The 25,630-nt window shown below is 36.4% G+C and overlaps 1 protein-coding gene across 11 annotated transcripts in view; it reads left to right on the top strand.

Moving 5' to 3' along the window:
• The window catches only part of WRN (Werner syndrome RecQ like helicase), a 127,888-nt gene that overhangs the window by 22,741 nt on the left and 79,517 nt on the right, over positions 1-25,630 (top strand). For 8 of the 11 annotated variants that reach the window (XM_021075787.1, XM_021075783.1, XM_021075782.1 and 5 more), the window contains 7 exons: positions 8,690-8,797; positions 9,428-9,540; positions 13,879-14,024; positions 14,484-14,632; positions 15,880-16,029; positions 17,127-17,196; positions 24,391-24,505. In XM_021075787.1, the coding sequence (XP_020931446.1) occupies positions 8,702-8,797; positions 9,428-9,540; positions 13,879-14,024; positions 14,484-14,632; positions 15,880-16,029; positions 17,127-17,196; positions 24,391-24,505 (839 nt within the window). In that variant the 5' untranslated portion in view covers positions 8,690-8,701. Of the gene's footprint in view, positions 1-8,689; positions 8,798-9,427; positions 9,541-13,878; positions 14,025-14,483; positions 14,633-15,879; positions 16,030-17,126; positions 17,197-22,375; positions 23,891-24,390; positions 24,506-25,630 lie in introns of those variants that run through there. The other 3 variants (XM_021075790.1, XM_021075791.1, XM_021075792.1) reach the window with 2 other exon arrangements.

Here is a 25,630-nt window from a genome sequence, read left to right as displayed (position 1 = left end):
TACCCTGAAATATATTTTGCTTACTTTAAAATTTTTAATTATTAAACTAAATGAAAGTAAATATTTCAGTACACTTAGTTTTTGTTTGGCTTCCTTAAAAAAATTGGAGGTAGGATTTGTTTAGAAATGTTCATAAAAATACAGACAGAGTAGGAGTTCCCCTCGTGGCTCAGTGGTTAAGGAATCCGACTAGGAACCATGAGGTTGTTGGTTTTATCCCTGGCCTTGCTCAGTGGGTAAAGGATCCGGTGTTGCTGTGGCTCTGGTGTAGGCTGGCGGCTACAGCTCTGATTAGACCCCTAGCCTGGGAATCTCCCCATGACGTGGCAGCAGCCCATGAAATGGCAAAAAGACAAAAAAAAGAATACAGACAGGTTAAAAAATTGATAAAAACTATTTCCCAAGGAATTAAGACCTACAGTATTTTAAGTACTTTGTATTAGAATAGATTTAATTTCTATAATTATTTACTTACTCTCTATGGTGTCTAAGATATTGATTAAAGCTGGAAAATCATCTGATTTATGAGTGGAACATAATAGTAAATATTCAATAATTAGGCATTAAAGTAGAAGACTATCTTAGAAATGGATTTCGTATACCCATAATCCTTCACTTTTCAGCCTAAATGAAATGAAGTAGGGATGTCCCACAAAGTACTCTGGTTCCTTTTCATAAAACATCTATTTTACTGAACAAAAATTTTGAACTTTTGAAAACATGTTTGAGCAAAAAATAATAAATTTATGAGATTGATAAAAGTAACGGATTGAGCTCAAGAAGCAAATTACAGGACTGTATGATTAAATCCCAGATCACTTTACTAGTTTGCCAAATCTTTTTTTCCCACTGCCTGTGTGAAAGACTGTGTTTGGGACCAGTGAGGGAAAGGAGGTGAAAAGTTGCCATTTTTCAGCTGTTCTATTAGAAGATATGTTGAAGATTTTGTCAGGAACATAAAGACAATACTAATCCAGAAGATTAATGAAAGAAGTGTTTATTGAAGTTAATGAATTAATAAGTATTGGCAATGGTCCTCAGAAGGTTGTATAAAATCCTTGAAAAACACCTGGAAAGACATTATTTGCTTGGCTAAGAAGTTCCAAAACCAACCGGGGATGAATTTTAAAGTGAAATATGAATATTTTGAAACAGATGAGATATTATGTAAACATTGTGAATTTGGGGCTGGTAATAACAAGAAAGTATAAAAGCTTTATAAATTCAGTATGAAAATACTGATATTCTAAGTAATACATTCACGGAGAAGCTCTTGTATATTAAAATTTGCCTGTAGTTCTGAATTTTACATTAAATGATGTCATAAAAACAGTGAATCTAATGAAATCCAAGTTGCTACAATACTTTTTTTTTCAGCTTTAAATGAAAAAAACCTCATTAGTTTCATTACTGAAGTGTGTTGACAGTCCAAAGGAAGATTTATAAGCTAAAGAGAAAATTTCAAATTATCCTATGTGAATGACTCTTACTTGCAGACTGGTTGAAGTATAATTACTGGCTTCAGAAAATGGTATCCATAACTGATATTTTGAGCACTTGAATTAACTTAATCATAAGTGCAGTGACCTTGTGTAAAATATTTTAACATGTACTGAAAAAATTTATAGATACAGAGTAAAAATTCAGTTTTACTATCATGAAGTTAAAATAATTTTAGAAGTTATTGTTTAACTGGTGTTATTTGAATCCTAAAGAAAGATTAATAATATTATTAGAGCAGTCAGTATGTGCCTGAGACAGTAGTATGTTTGAAATACTTGATATAAAAACATTCATTTGTGTTTGAAGCTTATTTACATCATCAGAAAGAATTAACATATTTCTCAGTAGAAGAAAAGGAGAAGCATTAGATTTAAAGAATTATAGCACCCTTGATGTACAATTTAAAGAGACTGAATTGTTGGAATGCTGGTTAGCAGTGAAGAAGAAATTTTCAGTGTATTGGAGCAAAAGCCTCTTCTTTTGCCATTTGCTACCACTTGTGCTAATGAAGTTTCTTTGTGATGGTTATTATATAGAATATTAAGAATATGTTAATAAAAGGTCTCAACTAGGAATTGTGTGGCAATTTTAAGCATAAAACCTCATATGCAAAATTTATATTCGTCTAAACAATTGCAAGTTTGTTATTTAAAAAGTTTGAAAATTTTGATTTTATAGATAACAAAAGTTTTGCAGAATTTTATATTCACATTCCCAGATCCCCTTCCCAAAATGGCAAAAAAAATTTTCATTTTCTAAGTGTGCCATGAACTTGAAAATGTTGTCAATTTCCTGTGTAGAATTTCATTTATAAATGAGGCAGGCAGTTGAGAGTCATTATGTATTTGAGTAAAATCAACAGATCTCAAGCTTGCTAATTGAATAGTTGATCCTTGAGAAAAAAAGAATTTCTACACAAAAAAGAACTTAAAGTACCTATAAGTATTATCAGTGGATTCCACTGAAAATGGTGGAAAAGGAAAAAGGGTGGATAAGAAAGGAATTAAACATTATTTCCTAAATAAAATTCTCAATAGAATTACTGTGGTAGTACAAATATGGCTGAAAATAAAACAGGTATTTGTTGAGTGCACTGAACAACTGTTTGGTCCTTGGAAGCCTGCTTGATCATTCCTGTCTTAGAAGACTTCCCTGAGGAGTTGTACGTATGGCTCAGTGTGCTGATGGGCCAGACCTTGAGATTATAACTTTGGAGACCTGTGGGTAGAGAAATTGCCTCCTGATGCTTCAGTGGAAAACTTTAGTCTCTTGATCCTCAGTTTGCAGCTTCCTGAGGGACCCAAAGAGCTGATGACTGCTGATAGTAAAGAGTTATACAAGTGAAGTAAAATAACAGTCCACCCAAGGAATCTAGCATCAGTGGAAAGGAGACCAACAGAACATCCAGAATAGGAAGCTCCTATTGAGTCAGATCTTTGATCTTTGAAATAGTTAGACTCTTACAAAAGAAAGAAATAATAAGCATCTTTAGGGAGATTGAACTAGTGTACCAGGCAATTTTTTGAAACTAGCAATGAAGATCTTAACATCGTAAAAATTCAATAGGCAAAATGAAAAATGACAATACCTGTTGGGAATGATATTAGCATCTTGGAAATTACGTGGAAGAGGTCTCTTGAAATACAGAACAAAATTAAGGAGATGGTTGTTAGGTAGGAAAAAATACACTAAGAAAAAATTCAAGCAAGAAGAAATTCACTTGGGGTTCCCGTCGTGGCGCAGTGGTTAACGAATCCGACTAGGAACCATGAGTTGTGGGTTTGGTCCCTGCCCTTGCTCAGTAGGTTAAGGATCCGGCGTTGCTGTGAGCTGTGGTGTAGGTTGCAGATGCGGCTCGAATCCCGCGTTGCTGTGGCTCTGGCGTAGGCCGGCAGCTGCAGCTCCGATTCGACCTGGGAATCTCCATATGCCGCAGGAGCAGCCCAAGAAATAGCAAAAAGACAAAAGACAAAAAAAAAAAAAAAAAAGAAGAAATTCACTAGAATGTGAATAAATGCTGCAGAAGGAAAAAAAGGAATAGCTTATGGCAGTTAATAACTAAACTAGTAGTAGGGATATATTAGTTTGCTACAGCTGTAATTATTAAGTACCTCAAACTGGAAGACTCAATAGAACTGTATTGTCTCATAGTTTTGGAAGCTAGAAATCCAAAACTGATTTGTCGGCAGAGTTTTTTTCTGAGGGCTTTGAGGAAAGGGTCTGTTACAGGCTTTCCTTTGTGGCTTGCAGATGACTTTTCTTCATGTGTTTCTTCACATCACCATCCATCTATACTTGTCTCTGTGTCCAAATTTCCCCTTTCTATAATGATAACACTCATTTTGAATTAGGGACCACCCTAATGACTTCATTTAAATTTCGTTACCTCTGTAATGACTATGTTCAAACAAAGTCACATCCTGAGTTTCTTAGGGATTAGGATTCCAGCATATTTTACTTAGGGGAGGGATACAGTTCAACCCATAACAAGGGGAAGTTTTTCTGAGCTGAAGTAAAGATTTGGAAAGCAGTCCTTTCCAAGGACTCACTGATCCTAAGGAGACTCTATTCTCCTATACACTTAGGCTCTTTAAAATATAAAAATCCTTAAAAGTTTTTCAAGCTCCCAAATGGGAAAAATAGTACTCATCATTGAAGAAAGCATCAGAAAAACAATGACCTTCTTATTTGCAACATTAAAAGGTAGAAGATAGTGAGAGAACATCTATGTCTGTCTGTCTGTCTGTCTGTCTGTCTATCTATCTATCTATCTATCTATCTATCTATCTGTCTATCTTTTTTGTCTTTTCAGGGCTGCACCTGCGGCATATGGAGGTTCCTAGGCTAGGGGTCTAATTGGAGCTGTAGCTGCCGGCCTACGCCAGAGCCACAGCAACGCGGGATTCGAGCCACGTCTGCAGCCTACACCACAGCTCACAGCAACGCTGGATCCTTAACCTACTGAGCAAGGCCAGGGACCGAACCCGCAAACTCATGGTTCCTAGTCAGATTTGTCTTTGCTGCACCACAATGGAAACTCCTGTAAGACAACACCTATGAACTGACGAGAGACTGTTATGCTTAGCCAACAAATCATTTTCATATCTATTTGAAAAAATACATTTTCACTTTTACAGAGGATCGGCATTTATCACCAACATGTTCTTTTTTTTTTTTTTTTTTTTTTCCTTTTTAGGGCCGCACCCACGATATGGAGGTCCCCAGGCTAGGGGTCGAATCAGAGCTGTAGCTGCAGGCCTACACCACAGCAATGCCAAATCTGAGCCACATCTGTGACCTACATCATGGCTTCTGGCAATGCTGGATCATTAAGCCACTGAGCAAGGCCAGGGATTGAACCTGCATCCTCTTGGCTATTAGTCGGGTTACCTATAAACACTGGCTGTGAGCCACAGCAGGAACTCCTCACCAACATATTCTATCTGAGGAAAATAATTGAAAAAAGGTTTCTAGGAGTTCCCGTCGTGGCGCAGTGGTTAACGAATCCGACTAGGAACCATGAGTTTGTGGGTTTGGTCCCTGCCCTTGCTCAGTAGGTTAAGGATCCGGCGTTGCTGTGAGCTGTGGTGTAGGTTGCAGATGCGGCTCGGATCCCGCGTTGCTGTGGCTCTGCTGTAGGCCGATGGCTACAGCTCCGACTGGATCCCTAGCCTGGGAATCTCCATATGCTGCGGGAGCGGCCCAAGAAATAGCAAAAAGACAAAAAAAAAAAACAAAAAGAAACAAAAAAAAAACAAAAAGAAAAAGGTTTCTAAATAAACCATTGAATCAGAGCAGAGATTCAAAATAGGACAAGAGGAAGTGAAGAGGAAATTACAGTAAGCAATATATACATTTGCTTATTTACTTATGTATGTATTTATTGGCCATGACTGTGGCATGCAGAAATTCCTGGGCCAAGGATCAGACCTGTGACACAGCAGTGACCTGTGCCACAGCAGTGACCTGAGCCACAGCAGTGACAATGCTGGATCCTTAATCTGCTGAGACACCAAGGAACTCCAATTTATATACATATTTAAATTTATGTAAACATTTATATTAAAATGGATGATGAAATTTGTAACATAAATGATTAGAAAATAGTAAGGATTCTTGAAGTAGAAGGACTATACTAAGAAAGGCTGTAACCAAAACTATATCAACAAAAAACAGTAGTTGTAAGAGAGGGGAAGTCAAAATATTCTAAGAGTTTTGCCTTGCCGGGTGGAGGGACAGTGAAAATACAGGGTTTTGGTGGGGAAGGAATATAGTTTTATTATTTTTCTGAGATAATAGAGTAATAGGATGGAAAAAAGTGAAGTTTTAACATTGGCAATAGGAAAAAAAGAGTATGAATGGTAATATTACCCAGTCAAAAAAATGGATAAAGAATAAAAGGAAACTGAAGAAAGGAAGATAAATACTCATCAAAGTACGATGAAAGGGAGAACTCAAATCCTTACATGAACTATGAATGAGATGAATCTCTTTATTGAAAGATACACATGTTCAAATTGGGCTATTCATATAAGCAAACCAGAAAAATAAAGCACAACTAAGATCCCAGGTGTATGTTGTTAAAATCAGCCTTTAAAACAAGTGAAAAAGGTTAAAAAGTGGCCGATAATGGTAGATAGATAGGCAGGATTATTCCAGGAAAGTCTAAACCAAAGCAAATCAAAATATATTATTTATTTCAGAGAGGGACTTAAGATCTTTTACTGGCTCAAAGTGAAGCATTATGAAAGGATATGACTTGGTTTTAGAAAAAGATGTGTCAAAGTTGTTTATACTCAACAGCTAAATATATAATTAAAAAATTCTATTATTCAATGACTTGGATCCCTTCCAAGAACAAACTTTATTTGATCCATGATTATAATCATGTATATTGAAGAATTTCCCTATTGAAAATTATTCTACAACTTTAATTTTCTGTATGCTTTTTATTTGTCTCAAGATCTTAGTAAATTCGACAAAAATGTTAGATTTGTAAGCAAGTTTACTTTCAAATGCTTTGCGTGGAGATGTCTAGACAGAATTTTGTGTGCAAAAATAGAGTATTTGCATCTAAAAATTAGACATTTTAAATTAAAATGATTTTAGTGTTATAGGTAGCTGCAAGGAAGAGTTATTGAAATTTATTTTTGTTTTGGCAGTGTGAATGAATGAATTACAAAATTCCAAGATTTTATAGTTGTTTTTATATAGTTTTATTTGCAGAAAACTCAGTTATGGCAGTTTTGCAAATTATCTGTTCTGTATATACCAAAAATTTGTTTTCCAGTTTAATATATTTTAAGATTAAGAATAGATTCTTTTCTTGTATGTATGTATGTGTGTGTATGTACTGTGGGATCAACTTTTGACTCTCCTGTGAGGGGTTTTTGGATTTATGGCAAATATTAATAACCACTAACATTTGTAAAATCCTTTACAATGATTAAAGTATACGTATTTTATCTATTTTATCTTACTACATGTAATGCAGGTGGTGGCACTAAGATTTCTCAATTCTGATTCAGTGAATCATAAATCTTAGTGCTAAACTTTGCTAATGATTCAGAGAATATAGGCAAGCACAAAGTACGATGGAATACTCTTTTTTTTTTTTTTTTTTTTTTTTTGGAGGAACCCCAAACTCACACACAGGTTCCAGAAATGTCCTTTTCTTCTGCATTAGTACATGTGATGGTTTTGGATTAGCAGCATAGTTTTGAGCAATGTGTACAAGAAGAAAATTGCACAAAGGAAGTTATTTTCGTTGGAACTCCTCTGTTTTATATTATCTTAATTACACAGCTTGCTAACTACCCCCCTGTTTCCCAGACATAAAATTAGTAAATTATAAACTTATCAATAAATTATTAATAAATTGTCAAAATTATAAAGTAATAAATCCATAATTCTAGGCTTATTTATGATAAGCAATAGATAGTTTAGCTATATCTGGTTAACAGCTTCTTCTAGATAGGTACTCTTTGGTGTTTTTCTGCTAGGAGATAGCACTAATAGGTTTACAAGGCTACCATCCAGTTTGAAGTTACTAGCTAGGATTCCTGATTGTCTTTCATTCTCGCTTCCCCAGTAGGGAGAGTGAGTTACTAGCCTGCTGTTAATCCTTTCCTTCCCAGTGCATAATAGTGATGGAAGTTTATTCTGTATGGAAAATTTAAAGTAATCTTAAAATTTTCTTGCATGTATTATTAATAGTCTCAGTTTGGGGGGTTTGGGCTTGGGAAATGTGCACTTAAAATGGATACTTGCTGGATATTTTTAAATTTCTTTTGAGTTTATATTGCTAAATATCAATAGGGATAACAGGCTATCCCATAATCACATATAGTTGCTTTGATTATTTCATATTAACATCATGTTTCATCATAAGAGTCTTCAGGTGTATATTCAAAACCGCTGTGCCTTTACTAGAAATTTGAGATAATAGGAACTAAAAGTTGGGTTTGAAAAATTTTATTGAGAACTTAAGGTCTCTTCAATTTAGTGTGTTAAGTCATCTGACGGTATGGCTCATTTTATCTTTAACAGAAAGAGTATGACACAGTTCTCCTATTCATTGTATTTTCTGTAACCATTCTTGAAGTTTGGTTTACATTGAAGAGAGACTTCAAAGCTCATAACAAATTTTTTAAAAACATTCTCAGCAAAACCGTAACTCTATGGAAACAGGTTCACTTGCTAGGCCAAGAGTGTAATAAAAATCCTTAATATGGGAAAGCTTATCTGTCTCAAAATTCTCTTCAAGTAGACTTGTGAACAAATTTAACAGTTTGCTGTGTTTACTTAGGTCTTAAGAAAATTAAATATGTCAAAAATTTATAGCAATTTACACACCCAGGGATTCTTATTGTAAATTAGATAAAGGTTATTCTTAAAAGGATCTCAGTCATAGAATAATAGAATTTTGAAACTGCTAGAACCTTAGAACTCAATTAAACTGACTTGTTTTAAAAAGAAAAAATACTGAATATATGACTCTTAGGGCTAGCATGTTGTGTTTCTTTTGCAGTTCTAGCTCTTATAACCTATATGTGGGCCTAGGTGCCATAACTTACTTTAAATATGTATGTTTGTTCTTCAGTCGTATTGGCAGGTCTATCTCTGAGTTTTCTTATAGAGACTATATTTATTCATAGATTAATTGTTTTTTGGATTTTATCGCTAGAACCTTTCAAAGATGAATGAAGACACATTGGAAACAACTCAACAGCAGCGGAAACTTCCTAAATGGATGGCCATGCAGAATAAGGGATATGCCATAGAGAAAAGAAAGGTTTGCATTTCATTGATTATTCTTTCAGATGGAAAGTTTAATGTCAATTTGACTGTGAAGTCCTCACTCCTAAACTTCAGGCCATTATTTACATTTAGGGTTGCTGTTGTGTGAAAGAAACAGAATCTAGTTGTTGAATGGATGAATAGGAGTAAATTTTAAATGGCTTTATAAAAGGGAAATTCCTACTCTGTACTTTCCCTTTTTATCTAGTTTGCATGGTTGGCCTTACCAGTTTATTCCAATTTAGATAATAATTTAGACACTATTTACTTTGGTGAATTTTCATGGTTAAGAGAGTTTTAAGTCCTCAGCGATTTAAGATCCATCAACCAGTCTTCAGCATTTTAAGGCAACATTATTACATCTAGAATACTAATGTAGTTGAAGAAATAAGTTAGTAAAATAAATGCTTTTATGAAAATAGGATTAAAAGTTTGCAAATAAATTTGTTAGAAAAATAATTTTACAATGGATGGCTTAAATTATCCATGGCTTCATTAGTCTATAAAGCATTAGTTGATAAAACGTAGAACTATAATTTGAATGCTTCAGTGAACTTTATTCTTTCAATGAACACTTATTATTTAATGTGCATTTTATTTGTGCCTTTTCAAATTTTAACTCCAGGCATCTATTCAGAAGAGTGTTTTGGAAGATGACCTCCCCTTCTTAGAATTTACTGGATCCATTGTGTACAGTTATGAAGCTAGTGATTGTTCCTTCTTATCAGAAGATATTAGGTAAAGATTTGGACCCTTAGAAGATAACTATTATGGTAATATTTGTAATGTATTGAGTTTTACCATTGACATGTCTTCAGTAAATAATTACTTTATACATGTAAAATATCACTGATAAGTTCTCATTTTACTTTTATTTTTTATTTTTATTGCTATACTTGTGGCATATATAATTTCTGGTCTAGGGGTCCAATCAGAGCTGCAGCTGCAGGCCCACGCCATAGCCACAGCAATGCCAGATCCAAGCCATGTCTGCAACCTACACTGTAACTTGCTGCAACACCAGATCCTTAACCCTCTGAGCAAGGCCAGGGATAGAACCTACATCCTCATGGATACTAGTTGGGTTCTTAACCCTAAGCCGAAGGGAACTCCCTAATTCTACTTTTAAATAAAAACTTTAAATCACTGAGTTAAATTGATAATGTACCTATTCATTCATTCATAAGCCTTTCTATCACTTGAGCTATTTTTTTTTTTTTTTTTTTGCTTTTTTAATACTTAGGATGTTATATATAGAACTACTGAACTCACCAGTTTAGGAAAAACATGCAGGAATTATTCAAACTCTAAAATGCCCCTTTCTATTTCATTAAAAATACCAACATCCAACATAGTAATATTGAATTGTTGGCTCTGTTGCATTTAGTTAACAACAGTTATAGCAAATGATCCTTAAAAAGAACATTAAAAGTGACTATTAGTATTTTTAAAATTGCCTAGGTAAATTAGAACTCTGCAGTAATGCAGTCTAAGGCTCTTGAAGCATTTTACAAGAAGTGGTAGGGAATTCATTCAGATATTCTTTGAAGTTATTATACCTGTCCTTTTGTTTTTTTTAAACTGTTACACATTGGTTTTTATTTTTATTTTTTTTCTTTTTGCCTTTTCTAGAGCCACTCCCCTGGCATATGGAAGTTCCCAGGCTAGGGGCTGAATTGGAGCTGTAGCTGACGGCCTAAGCCAGAGCCACAGCAACTCAGAATCCGAGCCACGTCTGCCACAACTCATGGCAACGCCAGATCCTTAACCCACTGAGCAAGGTCAGGGATTGAACCCTTGACCTCATGGTTCCTAGTCAGATTCGTTAACAAATAGCACTCAGGTGTCCTCACTTCCAGTATAGTTATCTGGCTACTTTTAGGTCTCATTAAATAGAACTGAATTTGTCTCATAGAATAGATAAAATCTATTATTTACGATTGTGTGTTAACTCCACCATCTTAGCTGTGACAATGCTATAGTATGTCCTCTCTGAAGGCAGTAAGCTTAAGCGATTTGAAGATTGTAATTATGATGAATTGTATGTTTTCTGGAAGACAGGCAATTATTTTCCATCTCCTATGGTTACTTGAAAGATTTTTGCAAGTTCTCCTGTGGCGCAGCAGGTTAAGAATCTGTAGCTGTGGTGCAGGTTGCAACTGTGACACAATTTTGATCCTTGGCCCAGGAACTTCCACATGCTGCAGATGCAAAAAAAAAAAAAAAAAAAAAAGATTTTGCTATTACAGGTTTTCAACAATTTGATTGAATGTGCCTTTGTATAATGTGATATGTGCTTATCTTGCTTGGGGGGTTCAGTGAACTTTTTGGATCTGTGGGTTTATAGTTTCATCAAATTTGAACAATTTTTTTGAACAGCCTTTAAAGTTTTTTCTTTTTGTGCTTCATTTTGAATAGTTTCTTTGGCTATATCTGCAAGTTCACTTATATAAATTTTTTCTTCTTTAGTGTCTGATCTACTCTTACCTCATCCTGTGAATTTTAAATTTTATTGTATTTTTTATCTCTGGAAGTTCCATTTGTTTCTCCTTAAAAATATCTTCTACTTTGGCTCTTATATTCATGTTTTCTTTTAAACCTTTGAACATATTCAGTGTATTTATAATATCTGTTTTAGTGTCCTTGTCTGTTAATTCTATTATACTAGTTATTTTTCTATTAGATTATTTTTATCCTGCTTATCGGTCATGTTTTCCTGTTTGTTTTTTTCTCATGGCTGGCATTTTTTGATTGGATATTGTGATTTTACTTTAGAGAATATCAGATTTTGTCATCTTCCTTCAAAGAAAGGAGCTTTACTCTGTTAGGCAGTTAAGTTACCTGAAGGTCAGTTTTACATTTTGAGGCTCATTTTTAAGGTCTATTAGGGAAGATCTACAGTAGCCTTTATTCTGAACATTAGTTAGCCCTATAATAAGATGTAACCCTTCTTAAGCCTTCACTGAACTGGCCCCTGGTGATCAACAAGAATCTTTACTCTGACTTTTCAGAACTTTAATGCTTCTTAACCTTTATGTGAGTCCTAGGAGTTGCTCCGCTTGCAGTACGCTGGTTGTTCTTTGTCCATCCACAGGGTTTCACTGTATGCTTGTGTGTCTTTTCCTGCCTACCTCCTTCCTCCCCAGGACTCTGCCCACAACTTTGAGCTGCTTCACTTTCTCTGGTGCTCTGCTTTGGGTTCTCCTCCCTGATCTGCTATCTGGAATGTTCCAGGCAGAAAGCTGGAGCAGCAGTAGGGCTTACCCTTTGTTTCCCTTCACTTAGAGGGCATGAGTCCTGTATTGCCTATTGTCCAGTGTCAGAAAACTGTTGTTCATATGCTTTGTCTGATTTTCTTTTCTTTTCTTTTCTTTTCTTTTCTTTCTTTCTTTCTTTCTTTCTTTCTTTCTTTCTTTCTTTCTTTCTTTCTTTCTTTCTTTCCTTCCTTCCTTCCTTCCTTCTTTCTTTCTTTTTCTTTTCTTTTCTTTCTTTCCTTTCTTTCTTTCTTTCTTTCTTTCTTTCTTCCTTCCTTCCTTCCTTCCTTCCTTCCTTCCTTCCTTCTTTCTTTCTTTCGTCATACCAGAGCATGTGGAAGTTCATGGGCCAAGGACTGAACCCAAGCCACTGCAGTGATAATGCCAGATCTTTAACCCGCTGTGCCATAGGATAACTCCTGTTTTGTCCAATTTTGTATTTTTTCACAGAAAAAGTTTTATCTGATCACAGTTATTTAATTTTGACACAAAGCAGAGGTTAAATTTTTAAGATACATTTTTAATTTTTAAAAATTGTGAAATAGAATAGAAAAAATACAATCACCCATATTCCTCCCTCCAGCTTTGTCAAATCTTTTTTTTTTTTTTTTTTTGTCTTTTTGCTATTTCTTGGGCCGCTCCCGCGGCATATGGAGGTTCCCAGGCTAGGGGTCCAATCGGAGCTGTAGCCACCGGCCTACGCCAGAGCCACAGCAACACGGGATCCGAGCCACGTCTGCAACCTACACCACAGCTCATGGCAACGCCGGATCCTTAACCCACTGAGCAAGGCCAGGGATCGAACCCGCAACCTCATGGTTCCTAGTCGGATTCATTAACCACTGCGCCACGACGGGAACTCCTGTCAAGTCTTAATATTCATTTTCTTTTTTTATTAAGATATGAACCGGTGAAGTACAGCTGAAGCCCCATGTATGCCTTTTCTGATTCTCCCCTCTGTAGTGCTTTGAGATAACTTCTGTCATGAGTTCAGTGTTTAGCATCCCCTCATATATTTTTAAAGTATTCATAATTTTTATCCCCAAATATCATATATATTGTCTTATCCATTTAGAAACTTTAAAAAATGCTACAAACTCTATGTATAATTCTGTGGCTTGTCTTTTTCACTCAACATTTCATATGTCTAAGGAGTTTTTGGTTTGATTTGGGAAGTTCTAATATTACATTGCCTCATTATGTCACAATTTGTTCATTCTTTTGTTGATAGAAATGTAATTTGTTTCCATTTTTTCCAATCAGAACAGTATTGAAATAAACATTCTTGAACATATCTGTCTGGTGGTACACATATGAGCTTCATGTTTTTGAGAAAAGCTTGTCAGTTCATACTGTTTATATATCTTTAGCTGGATAGTGTTAGAGCTTTTTCCAAGAGGATTTTACAAATTTAAACATTCACTGGTGTATGAGTGGTCCCACTGGTAGATATCTGTCTCAGCATTTGATATTGTGAAGCTTTAGTATTGCCAGTCAGGTGTGAAATTGTATAGGTTCAATTTACATTTCTCTGATTTCTATGGAGATTTTATGTCTTCGTATATACATTTGAATTTATTAGCCATTTGGATTTCCCTTTGGGAGTTGCCTATTCATATTTTTCTCTTTTTATTTTAAAATGGATTATTTCTCATTTTTCTTTCTGACTTAAAGAATTTTTAATATTTTCTGGCTGTTCTTATCAGTTGTGTATATCACAGATATCTTCTACTGTTTGTGGCTTGCCTTTTAACTTTTTTGAATGATGTTTGTTTGCAGAAGTTAAAACTTTAACTAATTTACCCTATTTTTTCCCCTTTAGCTTGAGTCTATCTAGTGGAGATGTGGTAGGATTTGATATGGAATGGCCACCAGTATACAATAAAGGAAAACTGGGCAGAATTGCGCTAATTCAGTTGTGTGTGTCAGAGAGCAAATGTTATCTGTTTCATATTTCTTCTATGTCAGGTTAGTATCTCTTTTCTTTGTTTTCATTTTTGTGTTAGGTCAGCATTATCCATATAAAATAAAGTTCATGAACTTAGCTGGGGCTTTTCTCATCACCTTGTGATTAAGTATTTATGTTCTACCTACTTCACTCATATCCCTGTTTTATTTAATTTTCACATCATCTTATCAGGCATTGATATTGTTCCTCTTTCTGAGAGTAGAGAACTGGAGCTTATAGGGGCTAAATGACAGGCGTATCCTGTTAGTGTTAGCAGAGGTGGCATTCAAATGAGGTTTTCCTTGTCATTTATCAATCAGGACTTTTTGCTTTAGGTGAGAAAGAGATGCTCAAGGTAAATGTGCTTCATAATTTAAACTTAAGCACAGATTTAAATATAAACATAAAATGTGTGAGAAGTAGAAAATAAATCCATCATATTTGATAGAACCTATGTAAATAAAGAGAAAATGTTATAGTTTTCCCGCAGGGCTTAAAAATGTTGCTTGAAAATGAAGCAATTAAAAAGGCAGGTGTAGGAATCAAAGGAGATCAGTCGAAACTTCTACGTGACTTTGACATCAAATTGAAGAGTTTTGTGGAGCTGACAGATGTTGCCAATGAAAAGGTAGATGTAATACATATTTTATTTTCATAAACAATATTAATTTGTTTCATAGCATGTCCCTTCTTTCTGAATGATAGATTTTTGAAAAAAATAATTTAAGCTCTGTCATGTTTTTGTAAAAAAGAAGTTGGAAATGAGTGTTCCATAATGAAAACCTCTAGTCTAATCCATTGCCTTAGCAAATAATTTCTTTAAGCAAGTACCACCTCCCATATTTAGTACTATTTCATTTTGTTTTATGTTTGTAAATTTAAATAATGCATTTTATCTCTTTAATCCGTCTATATCAATATCTTTTTTTTTTCTTTAAATAAGAATATGATGCAGCTTTTGTGGTATGCTCTTAGTGGAAGATTGACCATCACTTTCATCACTGTGTTTCACATATTTTATTAATGTAGTCATTAAGTTAAATTCTCATATTAGGAGTTCTCGTGGTGGCGCAGTGGTTAATGAATCCGACTAGGAACCATGAGGTTGTGGGTTTGATCCCTGGCCTTGCTCGGTGGGTTAAGGATCCGGTGTTGCCGTGAGCTGTGGTGTAGGTTGCAGACGTGGCTCAGATCTTGTGTTGCTATGGCTGTGATGTAGGCTGGTGGCTACAGCTCCAAATAGAACCCTAGCCTGGGAACCTCCATATGCCGCAAGAACGGCCCAAGAAATGGCAAAAAGACAAAAAAAAAAAAAAAAAAAAAATTCTCATATTAGTCAAGTATTCATTTGGCTGAGAAGTAGCAAACCTACCAACCTATTCAACTTTTGTCCATGAGCAGTACTTTTGCAGTCCAATAATTTTAATACCTACACTGGGGAAGTTCCAGAACGAAATTTTTTTTTTTAGGACTACACCCATGGCATGTGGAAGTTCCCAGGCTAGGAGTTGAGTTGGATCTGTAGCTGCTGGCCTACACTACAGCCAGAGCAATGCCAGATCCAAGCCGCGTCTGCGACCTGTACCACAGCTCACGGCAGGGCCGGATCCTTAATCCAGTGAGTAGAGCCAGGGATCAAACCCATTTCCTCATGGATACTAGTTGGGTTTGTTACTGCTGACCCACACTGGGAACTCCCAGAACTAAATTCTTAAAATGTGGACAAATGAGGTTTTTAATGATAGAGAATCTCTGCCTTACGTTTTGGTATAACGTTTTCAGCTTTTATGTGTTACATGGTCATTTGGTATCAGATATTTAGGGATATGTGAAAATAGAAGGATTTTTGCTGAGTTGAATTTTCATTACTTCTAGCTGAAATGTGCAGAGACCTGGAGCCTCAATGGTTTGGTTAAACACCTCTTCAGTAAACAGCTTCTAAAAGACAAGTCTATCCGCTGTAGCAATTGGAGTAATTTTCCCCTCACTGAGGACCAGAAATTATACGCAGCTACTGATGCTTATGTATGTACCAACATTGCAAAAGTTTACTGTGGTAGTGGCACAAACTCAAGTAAAATATTTTAAATCAGTTTGGCATTAAAAATGCTTAGGAAGAAATTTAGTGAAACTGTTAATTCTAAATATTAATTAGCAAGTACCAATCAACAGATTGTTCAGTGCTGGTTATTTTTATTGTCATGAAGCCAAAATAATGTCCAATTTGTGTGTAAAAAATAAGAATTCTCTGAAAACATGAAAGGCTAATAAGCTCAAACTGAGCAAGCACAAATGGTATTGATGATGCATTTGATTATAAGCAGCTTTAGAATAAAAATAACTATAATACAGTTTCTGTATTGAAACTGGCCTTCCTATGTTTATATTTAAAATGTAAGAATTTAGAAGAATTGCATCCAATTTTAGCTTTCCACTGCTGTTAGTCAGATATATTTTTATATTTACATATTCATACATAGTGAAACAGGGCATATATGTATGTATATATTTATTTTATTTGTAGATGAATGTCTTGTAGTTTCATCTTTTGCATCTATTTTTAGGAATGGAGGCTCCTTTTATTTATAAACAGAAGAAAATTCAATTTTGTGACAAAATAGGGTGATTATTTTCCTTTATGTTCTGTTTTTAAAAAAATCATAAACCTTAAGAACTAATTTAAGTGCTGTAGCATTTTTTCGCATGAATAATCAGTGTGACTTGATTGTTCCTATTAATAGTAGCTAGAAGGAAGACTGTTTATATGAGGACTAACAGCTGATTTAATGACATAATGGGAAATGGATATCTATAGTCAAACAGATTTGTCTTTATTGTATTTTACCAAATTTCATTTATAAGTTATTTGGTTTGGTTACCTGCTCATAATATTGGATGTTAAATGTAAAAACATTTAAGGTGTAGAGAGCTACTTTCTCCATTCTCACAATTGGTGTCATGAATAAATGAACACACTCAGATCTATGCATAACTTAATAGGTTGAATTCAGCTTTTCGGGTGCCTTGGGAATCATTGTTTTGGATTTTTATAAAGACAGGACATAGCGTTTTATTTTGGTGATATTTAGTATACTGTTTTCATTTTTCTGTTTTTCTTTTAGGCTGGTTTCATCATTTATCAAAAATTAGAAAATTTGGGTGATGCCATACAGATACTAGCCATAAATAAAGGTATGTTATGATCAGAAAATAAAACGTAAAATTTGAATATGCTTATTTGTGAGGTTTATCTCCAAGAGGACAATTTTCACACATGGGCAAAGTATTTAGCATTATTACAACTTCTTGAGTGTCTGAGTAGTATTGACATTAAGTCTCTTTGGCCAAAGTTTAGGGATTCAGTCATGCTACTTGTGCCAAAGTAGAACTTATTACCTGTTCTTTGTAGCATTGTGTTCATTAGGCTTCTAGAGCTGAAGTTTTGTGGTTTTGATAACACCAGTGATGGATTGTCATCTCCCAGTCTGGAAATTATACATCTTTGCTATAAATATTAATTAATTAATTATTAGTTAATTCATTTTTGGGCCACAGCCACAGCATGTGCAAGTTCCTGTGCCACAGATTGAACCCATGCCACAGTTGCAGCAACACCAGAACCTTAACCTGCTGTACCATAAGAGACTTTCCTACTCTAAATACTTAAAATGTATAAGATGCTTTATAGCACCCCGATTTAAATTTCTAAATTTTCTTCAAGGTATGATGACTGTTTTTCCCCATAAAGAATGGCCACTTGATTCACCCTCAGTTCTCAGATATCTTTATGGCTTGGTGGATCTGTAGAGTAGAATGGATCTGTAGAGTAGAATGGAAGAACATGGGCTTTTGTGTCACTTAGGCTAATGGTGGAATCCCAGCCACATGTTCTAGAAGTTACTGGCTTCTCCATGTTTGGAATGTGAGTGATGGAGCAATATCTATTTCATAGAATAGTTACTGAGCACTGAAAGGGATACAGTATTCAAAACATCCATACTGGTCTGCATAGAGTTATTATTACTGATTGTTATTATTGTTCTTGTAGCTGCTTTTTGGAAATTTTAAATAATCATGTTTGTTAAGATGTTAATTAAATAATGTGATTTTGCTAAATAAATCTTTTTTTTAATCTTAATGAATTTTATTACATTTATAGGTGTATAGCAGTCATCACAACCAAATTTTATAGCATGTCCATCCCAAACCCTCAGTGCATCTCCCCATCCCCCCAACCTGTCTCATTTGGAAACCATATGACTCAAAGTCTGTGAGTCAGTATCTGTTCTGCAAAGAAGTTCGTTGCATCCTTTTTTTAGATTCCAAATGTCAGTGATAGCATTTAATGTTGGTGTCTCATTGCCTGACTGACTTCACTTAGCATGATAATTTCTAGGTCCATCCATGTTGCTACAAATGCCGTTATGTCTTTCCTTTTAATGGCTGAGTAATGTTCCATTGTGTATATGTACAACATCTTCTTGATCTACTTCTCTGTCGATGGACATTTAGGTTGTTTCCATGTTTTGGCTATTGCAAGTAGTGCTGCAGTGAACATTGGAGTACATGCATCTTTTCAAGTCATGGTTTTCTCTGGATAGATGCCCAGGAGTGGGATTGCTGGATCAAATGGTAGTTCTATTTTGAGTTTTCTAAGAATCTCCATACTGTTTTCCACAGTGGTTGCACCAATTTACATTCCCACCAACAGTGTAATAGGGTTCCCTTTGCTCCATACCCTCTCCAGCACTTATTGTTTGTTGACTTTTTGATGATGGCCATTCTGACTGGTGTAAGGTGGTACTTCAACATGATTTTGATTTGCGTTTCTCTAATAATGAGTGATGTTGAACATCTTTTCATGTGTTTTTTGGCCATCTGTATATCTTCTTTGGAGAACTGTCTGTTTAGATCTTCTGCCCATTTTTTGATGGGGTTTTTCAATTTTTGGAATTGAGCTATAGGAAGTGTTTATAAATTTTGGAGATGAATCCCTTGTCCGTCGATTCGCTTGCAAAGGTTTTCTCCCATTCTGTGGGCTGTCTTTTCGTTTTGTTTAGGGTTTCCTTTGCTGTGCAGAAACTTTGAAGTTTGATTAGGTCCCATTTGTTTTTACTGTCATTACTCTAAGAGGTGGATCTGAGAAGATGTTGCTGTCATTTAGGTCAGAGAGTGTTTGGCCTATGTTTTCCTCTAAGAGTTTTTATAGTGTCTGGTCTTATATCTAGGTCTCGAATCCATTTGGAGTTTCTTTTTGTGGATGGTGTTAGGGAGTGTTCTAATTTCATTCTTTTCCATGTGGCTGTTCAGTTTTCCCAGCACCATTTATTGAACAGGCTGTCTTTTCTCCATTATATATTCTTGCCTCCTTTGTCATAGATGAGTTGGGTGTAGGGTATGGGTTGAATTCTAGGCTTTCTATCCTGTTCCACTGATCTATATGTCTTTGTGCCAGTACCATACAGTTTTGATGACTGTAGCTTTGGCATAACCTCCTTATATAAAATTATATAATATCCTTTTTCATTGTTATTGAGAAAGGATCCATACCCTCTGTGGGAGACCCTCCTCCTTTCCATCTTAAGGAAGATTTCTTATACTTTCTCTCCCTGGAAAACCACATCTGATGAGTGTCTGCTGACTCTCTGTAGCCAACCATACTGTAGCCAGAAATTATCTTGATTAACTGAGGCAGATGATACGTTTTTGAAGCATATATTTTCAGAGTCATTGGTGGAAGTCCTGACAACTGTGGTTGCAACACTGCGTTCTTTAAGGGAGGGAGGGAGGGATGAACCACGGTATCTATAGGCAATTAAAAGCTCTGCACAGTGAGCCATTGAATATTACAGGGTGAGGAGTGAGGGAGAAGCAGGAAAAGGAGAGCAGGTAGGCCATGTTAGGGGTTTATATTTCCTCCTAAGAGCTATGGATGCTTTTAAACACAGGAGTGATGTGAATTACATTAAAAAAGTAAGAACTTGGCTGTAGAGCAGAAAATGTTTTCTCGAGGGCAAAGGTCACAGTAGGAAGCCCTGTTAGGCAACTCTGCCTATAATCCAAGTGAGAAGTGATAGTGACCTGGTTTGGTTGGTTGTATTGAGGATGGAGAGAAATGGATAGATGTAGAATACATTTAATAGAGCAGTAGAAATGTATAGAATTTGATGTGATGATGGGAGCCACATGTCCAGGTTCAGTCGGTGTTGCTGCCATGAAGAACAGGGATGAGAAACACTAAAGAGGGGGAGCAAGACTTGGGGACAAGGAGTCCTACAGTTGATTTTAGATGTAAAATGAAGGAAGCCTTTGAGATGACAAAGTGGAGGTGGCCATAGGCACTTAGATATACAGCCTATAACTCAGAGGACAGGTTGAGTTACAGATGAAGAATTAGGAGTTTGAGATAAAGAATTGGGGCTCAGGAGTTCCCATCGTGGCTTAGCAGTTAATGAACCTGACTAGTATCCATGAGGATGTAGGATTGATCCCTGGCCTCGCTCAGTGTGTTAAGGATCCGGCATTGCCCTGAGCTATGGTGTAGGTCGCAGATGCAGCTTGGACCTGGCGTTGCTGCGGCTGTGGTGTAGGCCAGCAGCTGTAGTTCCAATTCGACTGCTAGCCTGGGAACCTCCATATGCCACGGGTACAGACCTAAAAAGACAAAACAAAAAAAGAATTGGGGTTCAGAGTCTTGAGGCGCTCTTAGTATTTAATGTTTGCATGGAAGAGGGAACACCAGAGGAGTTGCTATAGGCACAGAAGGAAATTAGGAGGTGGGGTGTGCAGAAAGACAAGAACATGTTTTATGTAGGAGGATGTTATCAACTATTTTAAATTTTACTGAGAGTTCGAGAAAACTGAGAACTTAGAATTAATCCTTAGATTTGGCGATCTTGTGTAACCTTTTACTATAGCAGCATTGGTGTACTTAGTAATAAAAGAGTATATTGGAGGTAGAGTGGTTATTGAGGCACAAAAAAGGGTCACAGGCTTGGGTAACATGAAGGTGCTTTAACCGTAGCAAGAGTGGAGGAGTAGAGTGATGTGGGTGGAAATCATATTAGCATGAGTAGAGGACTAAGTTAGATCTAAGGAAAATGAGAAAGCATGTGTAAACAACATTTTTTTTTTCTTTTACAGAAGCTTGGTTTGGAAAGAGGATATTCATTTATTCATATAACGTGTTTGTTGGGTCAGGTACTGTATGTACCACTTGATGGGGAAAATGTATTGAGCACAACAGACCACGCCCCATCACTTCATTTGACTGAATGAGGGAATGAGCCACAAGAGTGCCTGAGGGGAGAACATAGAAGGCGGGAGGGGACTAAAGCAAAGCATCTGGGGAATAGTGATTGTTAACTCCGGAAGGAGAAAGGGTGAGAAGAATAGGAAGTGAGGCCAGAAAAGCAGCCCAGCCCAAATCATTTGGGGTCTCATAGGCTGTACATCTGACTTCATATTTTATTGATTAAAATAAATACACTGGTGAGTGATGGGAAATCCTTATAGGATTTGAAGCAGCAGAAGGATATGATTAAAATTTTATTTTAAAAGGATTTTTCTGGCTGCTGTAGGAGGGAAAGAGTATCCGCAGGGAAGTTGGTTTGGAAGGTAACGCAGTAGTCCAGGCAAGAGCTGATAACTGTCTGGATGAGACTGGTAGCAGCAGAGAGGATGAGGAATGGTAGATGGTATGTGTGTTAGCTGATGAGTTCCCTGTGAAGGGTGAGATGTAGAAACTGAGAGAACAATCAGGATATCTTGGTTGGATCCGCTATACGAATGGAAGGATCAGTCACAGCGGAATGCTTATGGGAAGAACAGGCTTGGATGAGAAAAGTCTAGATTTCAGTTTTGGACATTCTCTTTTATTTTCATTTTTTATTTTATTTTTTGTCTTTTTAGGGCTGCACTGGCAGCATATGGAAGTTCCCAGGCTAGGCGTCAAATCAGAGCTGTAGCTGTTGGCCTACGCCACAGCCACAGCAACACAGGATCTGAGCTGTGTCTGCGACCTACACCACAGCTCTCGGCGACCTACTGAGTGAGGCCAGGGATCAAACCCACATCCCCATGGGTGCTAGTTGGGTTTGTCGCTGCTGAACTATGAAGGGAAATCCAGTGTGCTAAGTTTTAGGTGCTTATTCAGAAGTTCCCGTCGTGGCAGTGGAAACAAATCCAACTAGAAACCCTGAGGTTGCGGGTTCAATCCCTGGCCTCGCTCAGTGGGTTAAGGATCCGGTGTTGCCATGAGCTGTGGTGTAGGTCACAGACGCGGCTTGGATCTGACATTGCTGTGACTCTGGTGCAGGCCAGCAACTACAGTTCCGATTAGACCCCTAGCCTGGGAACCTCCATGTGCCGTGGATACAGCCCTAAAAAGAAAAAAAAGGCTGCTTATTCAGATCAAAGGAGATAACTTAGTTGGAAAGGTGGTTTTGGAGTTCAAAGGGAAAAGCTGAGGTTGGAGCCGTAACTTTGGGGATGGTCAGCATACAGATGGTAGTTAACACAGAGACACTGGAGAAGATAAACTAGGGAGCCAATGGAATAAAGAACAAGAGAGGCCCAAGTATTGACATCAAGGGCGCACCAATGTCTAGAAGTCAGAAGGATGAGGAGAGAGCAGTGAAGAGGTCTGTGAATGGGCAGTGATGAAAGAGGAACCACAGTGGTGGCGGGGGGGGATGGTGTTGAGAAGCCAGTGAAGCAAATGTTTGAAGTAGGAGTAAGTATCAAATGTTTTAAACTATGAGAATCTGAGTGAGATGAGCAACGAGGGCTAACAGATTTGACTGTGTGGAGGCCATCAGTAAACTTTCCAGAAGCAGGTTTTGGAAGAAGGTTATTAGGAGTCAGTTTAGGAGAACACGGAGGTAGAAAATTTGAGACAGTGAATATGGACAACTCTTTCAAGGAGTTTTGCTGTAAATGGGAGTAGTGACATAAATAAAGGCTAATTAGTAGATTGGTGTTGGGAAGATTAGATGGCCCTCCTTTTCTTGTTTCTATTAGTGAAATAAGAGGTGAAGTTGTTATCGTAGTAAAAGGAGGGACAAGCAGGCGTTGGAGGCTTGAAGAGAAAGAAGGAGGTATGAAATTGTCATCTTGAGAGTGGGAAAGTGGGACATGTGGGATAATTAATGGTCATTACTGAAGGTTTGTTTGAGATCTATGTCATGAATTCTAAGCAAAGGTCATAGTCATAATTGTGGTCTATTTTCTACTGTATTCACCTGTTTGAGTATAGGCATTGAGTAGGTAAAAAAGCTGGGTTTAATTAAAGTAGTGTTTGGCCAGGTAAGTATCATGGAGGGAGGGAGGAACAAGAGTCGAAGAGAACACCCAAGGGAATGATTAATATGGGTAAGGAAGGAAAGTAAAACATGGTGGGAGTAGGAAGGATAATGGGTAAGGAGGTGGTAGGTCAATGCACTTGTTTCTGAAAGTGTGAAAATTGCTGTAGTGGGGAAAGCATGCTGGAGAGAAAGCATGCCAGTGTTCACGGGATAGAATGAAGACTTTATTGGCAATTGTAAAATCAAAGACATGGCTATGGGAAGGGGTGGCTGAGGTCAGTTGAGGAAAAGATGATTGGAAATGGAGGGATTGAAGAACTCAAAAGGCCACACTCTAAGGTGGAGAGTCTCTGAATGTGGAAATCACCAGGGATTATCCCAGGATTAGTAGGAAAGGTAGAGATAGTAAAGCAGGCAGTAGAATGTTCAGTGAATGAATTAGCGAATGAAGGAATATGCTTTTGAGATTACAGGATAACTGCAGCAATCGGGAACAGCTGATGGTATAATCCTGTGTCCTGTGCTTCAGAAGAGCTGGACTGTTGAAGGACATGAGAAGTGGTGATGAAGAGTAAGAAAGTGTAAGCAGGGAAAGGTGGGCAGTTTTATGGTGTTGATGGAGACACCATCAGGCAGAATGAAGCTGAGAGTTTGGAATATGATCACTGGGTAGAGAGACTTGTGTTTTATTTTGTGATGGCTGGTAATGAGGGCTGTGAGGAATGGCTGTTGGGTAAGGTTATGTTTACCAAACTGTATTTAGTAAGTAGCTTCTCATATGGCATTACATTGATTGCAGATGGGTTCAGATTCTCATATCTACCTTTTCCTTCTGCCTTGGTTGATAACCATTGGTGGTAATATGTATGCATGCAGATCACTTAGAATTTATTCTAAAATTTAAAGAGCAAAATTTTGGAAGGCAAGTAAAGTGACTGAGGTGATTTGGAGATAGGATTAGAAAGTTTCTTTGTTGGAATTCATTTAAAGAAACACAATGAAAATTTAAGCCCTAATACGTTTAAATAAATATCTCTGCTTTGTGGTTTGAAAAAATGAGTATTGATTCATTTTTTTCCAGATGAGGAAGTACTGCCTAGTGATGTAAAGAAACAATTGACTTCAATCTCTGAAGAGATGATGGATCTGGCTAAGCATCTTCCTGACACTTTTGGAAAGTTGGAAAGTCCACAGAGGTTAAATATTTTTGTTTTTTAAATCAATGCTGTTTGTTCTTACTGCATTTTCCTATATATAGTGAAGAATTACTGTTTATTAGGGTAGACTCATATAAATTTGCTTGAATCCATTCACACAGATTGATGTATAAATTTGAGAAATATCTTTCCAATTGTTAAATTGTGCACAAAAGTTTAAAGCTTTTTGTCTGCTTTGTAGGAGGTTTTTTATAGCAAAGGAAAATAAAGCTGAGTTCACATGAAAGAAAATATTGAAGATTCAAAGTTGTCTTTTTCTGTTTATGGGCATTTTTCATTTAATTGTATTTATAGCTTGGTTACTTAAAATTTATAAATGATAGCAACTTTTAAACATAGTAGCCTTCTTTTTCTGGTTATTAAGTGATTATTACATAAGAATTCTACCTAATCAGTAGCCTATTGAAACAAGAGGCGTTTAGATTTAAAAGATTATTTTATAGCTGAAGTATTAGGTAACTTGAGATAGTTGGACCACTGGTACCCAGTAGCTAACTCTTCTTGGAACCAAACTTTGTCCTGTCCTTCATTACTGAATGACTCGCTTGTTAAACCTCTAAAAGCAGGAGTGCTCTTGAACAGTGATGATTTTAATGTGGTAATATAATTTTGAAGCCAAAATCCTTTGTAAAAATGTGAAGCAATTAGTTGCAATAGAATTCTGACTCTGACAAAATACAATGTTAATGTATTCTTTTTTGGATGAGATTTATGATAGATTTTGATTGAGATATTCCAGAGTGTGAGATAGAAATTTAGCTCTTTTTCAAAGTAATTTTCCCCTGGCAATTTGCTTTAGTAGCTTTTACATAACTTTGAGAATTTCAGGAAAGAAATAACGTCAAAGGGGGAAAGGTACTAATAAAGCTATTTCATATTCATTTTTACATTTTTCCTTCCATGAAAAGAAAAATCATCATTTACCTGAAAAATTACTGTTCACAGGAATTTGAGTTTTTTTCCTAGAAATTAAAATATCTACTGAATGTAAGTTACATGTGCTTGAGGCTTTGCTTTGTAATAATCAAAGCTAAGTAGGTTCTCTTAAAATTTAAGAATGGGGAATAGTGGATTCATTTTTCATAAAGGTAGTTTTAGTGTGAA

The sequence above is a fragment of the Sus scrofa genome, chromosome 15 (genome assembly GCF_000003025.6).
Source record: "Sus scrofa isolate TJ Tabasco breed Duroc chromosome 15, Sscrofa11.1, whole genome shotgun sequence".
NCBI lineage: Eukaryota > Metazoa > Chordata > Mammalia > Artiodactyla > Suidae > Sus > Sus scrofa.
Note: the sequence above shows the minus strand (reverse complement) of the source record. Positions and strands in the feature narration are given on the sequence as shown.